An 8,112-nucleotide genomic window follows, 5' to 3' on the forward strand; every position below is an offset into this window, starting at 1 on the left:
GCTCAGGAATTCTGGGAGTTGAAGTCCATGAGTCATAAAAGAGCCGAGGCTGCCTACCCATATCCTAGGACGAAGATTAAGAGCAGGGGTCTTCAAACTTGGCTCTTTTATGACTCGTGGACTTCAACTCCCAGAATTCCTGAGCCAGCCATGTTGAGGGGAAAGGGAGAGGTTTCCAAGCTGAGCCATGCCGGCTCAGGAATTCTGGGAGTTGAAGTCCACGAGTCATCAAAGGGCCAAGGTTGCCTACCCCTGCTCTAAAGGTACAAACCAGTAGTTCCACTGGATGTAGAGTTGGTCTATAGCAGGAGTGGGGAACCTTGGCTCTTTTATGACTCGTGGACTTCAACTCCCAGAATTCCTGAGCCAGCTGTGCTGAGGGGAAAAAGAGAGGTTTCCAAGCTGAGCCGTGCCGGCTCAGGAATTCTGGGAGTTGAAGTCCACGAGTCATAAAAGGGCCAAGGTTGCCCACCCCTGGGCTAGGGACAAGATTCTTGGGGCTCACTTCATTTCCTGCTCGTCTTCCTCCAATTCCCGCTGCTTCTGCTGCTCCTCAAAATCTTTGTACTGCCGCAACATGGATTCAAAATCCACGTTGGCCTGGCGCTGGTTGAGCTCTTTCAGCTCCTGCAAGTTTTCCAAAACTTCCATCTCTAGTTTGGAATCCTTGGTTCTGTTCTCCAAAACCTGGAAAAATAAAAAGCAGAAAGGTGCTAGGATTCGGAGGGCAGTTAGTTAGAACTAATAGTGAGAGATGAAGAAGCTTCTTGGGTGAGAAGCTAAACGTTTTCAAAGGAAAAAGCCAAGAAAAATGAAGTTGCCTTTTGGAAAAGCACCTTTGAGATGAGAATGAAAGATTAAAAAAGCAAAATGGGACATCTACTTATTTTTATTCTCGTTTCTTCTGGGCTGGCTCTTCCAGAAGGGAGAATGAGAATCAGTAGTAGCCAATCACCAGGAGACGGTGAGTTCTAGTCCTGCCTTAGGCAGGAAAGCCAACTGGGTGACTTTGGGTCAATCACCAGGAGACAGTGAGTTCTAGTCCCACCTTAGCCATGAAAACCAGCTGGGTGACTTTGGGTCAATCACCAGGAGACAGTGAGTTCTAGTCCCACCTTAGCCATGAAAACCAGTTGGGTGACTTTGGGCCAATTACCAGGAGATGGTGAGTTCTAGTCCAGCTTTAGGCAGGAAAGCCGGCTGGGTGACTTTGGGTCAATCACCAGGAGATGGTGAGTTCTAGTCCCACCTTAGCCATGAAAACCAGCTGGGTGACTTTGGGACAATTACCTGGAGATGATGAGTTCTAGTCCAGCTTTAGGCAGGAAAGCCGGCTAGGTGACTTTGGGTCAATCACCAGGAGAGGGTGAGTTCTAGTCCTGCTTTAGGCATGAAAGCCGGCTGGGTGACTTTCAGCCAGTCACTCCCTTTCAGCTCAACCCACCTCACAGGGTTGTTGTCGTGGGAAAAATAGGAGAAAGAAGGCGTGTTGTCTACGTTCCCCATGTTGTGTTACTTGTAATAACTATAAAGGCAGGAACTAAATAAACAAACAATAAGGCAGGCTAGTTGCTGAATGCCCAAAACTTGGTCATGTGACTGTAGTGTGCGTGTGTCTCCCTCTGTCTGCCGTGACACTGAATGGTTACTAAGCAACCAGTTGTAAGTTGAGGACTACCTACACAGGAATATATAAAAACTACCAGGCAAAGAAATCCAGTTCCTGCTCTCCCAACGGTCTATTTAGAAAAAGGAAGAATAAAATTCCTTTCCCGGCTAAGGATTGGCCAACCACCTTCATGGGATTATTCAGCTCTTCGTCTTCTCTCTCTTTCTGCAAACGCTTCTCCTCTTCCTCCAGCAACTTCTCAGCCTGGAAGTTGCGCGTGGCGCCGTGCTCCATGGCGTAATCGGTGTTTTCAGGGTCTGTCTGAAGAGAGAACAGGAAAAAGAGGGAAGAGATTTAATTCTCTGGTCTGAAAAACCGGAAGGGCTGAACCGCGGACGATCGGCTGCTCTCGGCCGAGTCAAAATTTGCAACGGACAGCAATAAACATTCTGCATAAATGTTCCCGCTTGTGGTGCGCAGAATAGAGGACAGCTGACCCTGAGTTTTGAGGTAACAGAACAGAATATCTTTATTGTTGCGTACCTCACAACGAAATTAAATGCCGTCCACAGTCTACACGACACACAAAAACATACATTATATTACACACATCCTTTACATTCTATTCACCATTGCGCTGCCCCTAATATTGCACTATAATAATAATGATAATGATAATGATGATGATGATGATGATGATGATGATGATGACGATAACGATAACAATAACAATAATAAAGTTGGAAGGGACCTTGGAAGTAATCTAGTCCAACCCCCTGCTCAGGCAGGAAACCCTATACCATTTTGGACAAATGGCTGTCCAGTTTCTTCTTAAAAATTTCCAGTGTTGGAGCATTCACCGCTTCTGGAGGCAGGTTGTTCCACTGGTGAATTGTTCTAACTGTCAGGAAGTTTCTCCTTAGTTCTAGGTTGCTTCTCTCCTTGGTTAGTTTCCATCCGTTGCTTCTTGTCCTGCCTTCAGGCGCTTTGGAGGATAGCTTGACTCCCTCTTCTTTGGGGCAGCCCCTGAGATAGTGGAACACTGCTATCATGTCCCCCCTCGTCCTTCTCTTCGTTAAACTAGACATCCCCAATTCCAGCAACCGTTCCTTATATATTTCAGCCTCCAGTCCCCTAATCATCTTTGTTGCTCTTCTCTGCACTCTTTCCAGAGTCTCAACATCTTTTTTACACCGTGGTGACCAAAACTGGATGCAGTATTCCAAGTGTGGCCTCACCAAGGCCTTGTAAAGTGGTATTAATACTTCACGTGATCTTGATGTTGTACTATACAGCAGTATTTAATATGGTTACAGCTCTGGGATAAAAACCATTTTTCGGCCTCTTGGTCTTTGTTTTCATTATCCCGTACCGTCTGCCAGATGGTAATAGTTCAAAAACAGAATGCCCGGGATAAGTCTTTGAGAATATTTTGAGCTTTCCTAAGACAACGGGAACTGTACAGTTCGTCCAGAGGGGGGAGGAGGGAGAGAGGAGAGGACAGCCAATAATAATTCTCTGGGCGATGGTAATGACCCTCTGGAGTGCTTTCCTATCCACTACTGTGCAGTTGGCAAACCAGACACAAATGCAATAGGCTACAATGCTCTCTATGGAGCAACGGTAGAAGATCACCAGCAGTTTTTCATTCAGTTGTTATTTCCTGAGAAGTCTCAAGAAATATAATCTCTGCTAGGCCTTCTTAACCAGTGCTGTAAGGTGAGCACTCCAGGTTAGGTCCTCCTTTATGGTAACACCCAGAATCCTAAAGCTTGTAACCTGCTCCACACGGTCTCCACTGATGATCAGGGGCTGAATGTCTGACCTATTACTCCCGTAATCTGCTAAGTTCCTTGGTCTTAGTGGTGTTGAGAACCAAATTATTTTCTCTGCATCCCGAGAACAACCTCATCCCAGTAGGCGGACTCATCCCCCTTGGAGATAAGCCCCACCACCCAGAGTTATTAGCGAGGAGAGACTTTTCTGTAGCGACACTCTTGATTTGGGATACGGGTCCTACAACCAAAAGGAAAGACCGGCAGGGGCAACCCACGGGGGTGGTCCGAAGAGAGGTTGGACGTAAAATATTCAGCAGGAGTTCGATGGTGACATCACCTTGGACGGGTTATGCCAGTATTGCGTACTTTTAGCAATTGCCCTGAGTCAGTGCTATAGAATACTAATAATAAAAAAACGTCGTGAGCAATTTGGTTAGTTACGTTAAAAATTTACTCACGGTGTCAACTTCAGCGAAACAATCGTCTGTGAGGGGTGCAGCTTTGCCAAAAACTAGAAAGTTGAAGTGCACGAGTCATAAAAGAGCCAAGATTGCCTACCCCTAGGAAAGGGTCTTCTGCTCGAGCAAGGGGTTGGACTAGAACAGGGCTTTTCAACCAGTGGTACGGGTACCACCTGTGGTACATTGGCACCTGGCAGGTGGTACGCGGCCATCCTAGGAAAGTGGTAGCGGGGGAGGGGAAGGAGCTGAGCCGGTGGCAGCACCGCACAAGCCTGAGCAAGAGACGGCTGGAGCTGCAGGGCTCAGCGGAAGCACCAGGATCAGTGCCGCTTTCCAGCTGATCGGCACTTCTTCGGGGCTGTCAGGGCTCAGTGGAAGCGCCAGGATCAGCGCCAGGCTCCAACTGGAGGTTGGCGCTGATCCTGACACTTCTGCTGAGCCCAGAAGAAGCGCCGATCAGCTGGAATGTTGCAGCCCCTCCAGGGTCTTGTGATTTACATTCAGATGCTTGGCAACTGATTCATATTTATGACGGTCACAGTGTCCCAGGGTCATGTGAAGTGACCAAAACCTGCTGCAACCACCCAGCAGACGGGGGGAATAAAAACCAAACACCCACCCCACCCCCGCTGCCAATCCCAAACAGAAATGCTCACAACAATGAAAACCTCGGACAGGAGGAAAAGCGCGGCCGGGTGGGCAGGCAGGTGTCTTACTCGGCTGTGGCTTGGGGGGGAGCTTTTTTCAGTGCCATTGTAACTTCGAACAGTCACTAAGCGAACTGTTGTAAGTCGAGGACTACCTGTACTTCATCACTTTTTTCCTTTTGGGGGGGGTCATCAAGTTTTTGACACCTTGCTAGGCGACTGGTGGTACTCGGATATTGCCATATCCTAAAAGTGGCACAATGGGTGAAAAGGTTGAAAAGCCCTGCCCTAGAAGACCTCCAAGGTCCCTTCCAACTCTATTATTCCATGTTCTATGTTGGAAGAGAAGAGAGGCCTAAAGAGGCTTTACCTTGAACGTGATTTCTGCCAGGCAGCGGGTGCATTTGATGTAAAACCGGAAGATGGGAAGTCCCAAATAACATTCATTCTGGACCGTCTCTTTCCGGGCGTTAAATTTTTTGCCCTTGTAAATGTATTCGCCACACGTTTTGCATCTACAAGACAGAAAAGATCTCCAGAAATGCAATTTCTCATTCTTCATCTGTTTACTGACCTTTTTTTAACCCTCACCACGGAAGTTTATGCTACAACTCGCCTTGCTCCGTCTACTTACTATTGCTGGTAGAGGAAAGTCGGGAGCTGCCAGCAGAAATTGTGAATAAATAGTCCTTGACTTACGACCGCAGTTGAGCCCAAACTTTCTGTTTCTAAGCAAGACAGCTGTGAAGGGAGTTTTGCCCCATTTTGTGGCCTTCCTTCCCACAGTTGATAAGTGAATCACTTATTTCCTGACAGAACCATTAATCAAGGAGAGAAGCAACCTGGAACTCAAGAGAAATTTCCTGACAGTTAAAACAATTGGTGGAACAACCTGCCTCCAGAAGTTGTGAATGCTCCAACACTGGAAATTTTAAGAAGAGATTGGACAGCCATTTGTCTGAAATAGTACAGAGCAGGGGTAGGCAACCTTGGCTCTTTATGACTCATGGACTTCAACTCCCAGAATTCCTAAGCCAGCATGGGGAACTATGGCCCCTTTATGACTCGTGGACTTCAACTCCCAGAATTCCTGAGCCAGCATGGGGAAAACCTTGGCCCCTTCATGACTCGTGGACTTCAACTCCCAGAATTCCTGAGCCAGCATGGCTCAGCTTGGAAATCTCTCCCTTTCCCTCAGCCTGGCTGGCTCAGGAATTCTGGGAGTTGAAGTCCACGAGTCATAAAAGAGCCAAGGTTGCCTACCCCTGGTATAGTGTCAACGCTGTAAACACTGGATGTTTCCCGCTCTGACAACTGATGAAAATCAAAGCCATTTTCTCTTTGCTTTTAACATGCTTTTTTCTTCTATTTAGAAATTAGGTGCAGAAGGGGGGGTTGGGATGAATGCTTGAGCTTAGCTAACCATAATAATAAACGCTGCTTTGTGGGAACCCAAGGAGGAATTGATAATGTTTTGGCAGGCTGAGGAGCTGGAGAGAAATCCCAGTTGTTAAATTATTTGAAACCCACCACTGGTCACTTCCAAAGGCCGCTCACTGACTCTTCTGCCAAAACCTGCTTTTATAGGTTCCCTTCTCCCTGCCCAACTCTTGCAGCTGTTCCCGGACTCTGCGTGCATGGAGGAGGGGAGCAGCCCAGGCCCACATCCCTCTGTCTGGGGTGACGGCGTGCATGTCCACAGAGAGGGCTCTGACTGCCCTCTGCCATAGGTTCGCCACCACTGATCTAGTCCAACCCCCTGCTCAGGCAGGAAACCCTATACCATTTCGGACAAATGGCTGTCCAGTCTCTTCTTAAAAACTTCCAGTGTTGGAGCATTCACAGATTCTGGAGGCAGATGGTTCCACTGGTTAATTGTTCTGACTGTCAGGAAGTTTCTCCTAAGTTCTAGATTGCTTCTCGCCTTGATTAGTTTCCATCCGTTGCTTCTTGTCCTGCCTTTGGGTGCTTTGGAGAAGAGCTTGACTCCCTCTTCTTTGGGGCAGCCCCTGAGATATTGGAACACAGCGATCATGTCACCCCTCGTCCTTCTGACAAAATCAATGGGGAAGCCAGACTCACTTCACAACCGTGTTACTAACTGAACAGCTGTAGTGGTCCGCTTAATATCCCACCCAATTTCAAATTGTACAATCATATCGGATGAGAAATCTAACAAGAGAAAAAAAATAATCTGCCTTTAATACTTTGCTTTATCTAAGGCCTTGTGAACCTCTGTTGGCGGACCTGAGTGTGCAGTGCTGGGCACACCTGCTAGGATTATGGCTATGATTTACGGACAATTTCCCCAGCCTGACACTCCCAAGATGTCCACCTGCTAAACATAGAAGATAGAATAATAGTATCTAGGTTAGATTGTTATCTGAGTTTTGATCAGATGACCATGGAGATGCTGTAACGGTCGTAAGTGTGAAAAATAGTCATGTCCCTTTTTTCAATTTCGTTGTCACTTTGAATGGTTACTAAATGAACTGTTGTAAGTCGAGGACTATCTGTAGATGGAATGCTAAAAGAAAAGCTGAAGCAGCCACTCATGGTGGCTATGTGTATCCCATGCACTCACGAATAAATCAGTCATGATTTACACATTGATTCAAAAATATGAACCACAATTTTGCACAGAAGTCAGCTAGTTAATGGGTCAATGTGTTATGTACATTTACTCACGAGCTTCAAAAATCAGATTTCAGAACAGCTGGATTCAAGTATCACAGCTTAGCACAATATGCCAACCAGGCAGCAGATTTAACCCTGAAGTCCAAATATCTGTAACATTCTTTTATTGCAGTATTTCCAACCTTGGTACCTTTAAGATGTATGGACTTCAATTCCCAGAATTCCTCAGCCAGCCTGGAATATGAATATAATTTCCTTGTCTTTGCCCTTGAATTTTCCTTCGTACAGCAAAATTATAAACATAAACAATTAACATTTTGTCATCCTTATGGCCTTTTTTCAAATTGGCTAGATTTTCCAAGTTTGTCTTTTATTATTTCCAAGAAAACAGGATCACCACACATTTAACTCGTTTTAGAAATTGAATATTCCCAAGAGAAACAGAATTTAAGCATCTCTTACCGCATGTTAAAGGGAGCCATCAGCCGGACCACATATTGCCTGTCCTTTGGAAGTTTAAGCTTAGGGATCTTGGATGGATCGAAATCTGGCGGGTAGTATTTCTAGAATGCCCAAAAATAAAAATAAAAATGACTTTTTTGCTTTCAATTTGATTTAATTCAAAAGATCAAAATACAAAATACAAACGAAAAAAAATTAAACACAAAACAAAACTAGACAAAAACATCTAAAAGTGAATTAAAAAACAAAAGACAAAACCACATATTAACCCCACCCCAATTTTCAATTTAAAAAATTGAAAAAAAGAGACCCCCCCCCAAAAAAAAGAAATAACGGATCATTTATTGATACCAATAGCCTAGGCCACTGTTTCTCAACCTTGACAATTGTAAGGCATGTGGACTTCAACTCCCAGAATTCCACAGCCAGCAATGCTGGCTGTGGAATTCTGGGAGTTGAAGTCCACATGCCTTACAATTGTCAAGGTTGAGAAACACTGGCCTAGGCAGGCACAAGAC

General features: G+C 45.7%; 1 protein-coding gene across 1 annotated transcript in view; it reads right to left on the bottom strand.

Moving 5' to 3' along the window:
* The window catches only part of YJU2 (YJU2 splicing factor homolog), a gene marked incomplete at both ends in the record, with an annotated part of 10,009 nt that extends 2,314 nt beyond the window's left edge, over window positions 1-7,695 (bottom strand). The window contains 4 exons of the mRNA XM_015829941.1: window positions 506-687; window positions 1,796-1,930; window positions 4,866-5,010; window positions 7,595-7,695. Of these exons, the coding sequence (XP_015685427.1) occupies window positions 506-687; window positions 1,796-1,930; window positions 4,866-5,010; window positions 7,595-7,695 (563 nt within the window). The remainder of the gene's footprint in view (window positions 1-505; window positions 688-1,795; window positions 1,931-4,865; window positions 5,011-7,594) is intronic.
* Between the last annotated feature and the right edge of the window lie 417 nt (window positions 7,696-8,112).

Source organism: Protobothrops mucrosquamatus, unplaced genomic scaffold (genome assembly GCF_001527695.2).
Source record: "Protobothrops mucrosquamatus isolate PMUCROS unplaced genomic scaffold, P.Mucros_1.0 scaffold7728, whole genome shotgun sequence".
Classification (NCBI taxonomy): Eukaryota; Metazoa; Chordata; class Lepidosauria; order Squamata; family Viperidae; genus Protobothrops; species Protobothrops mucrosquamatus.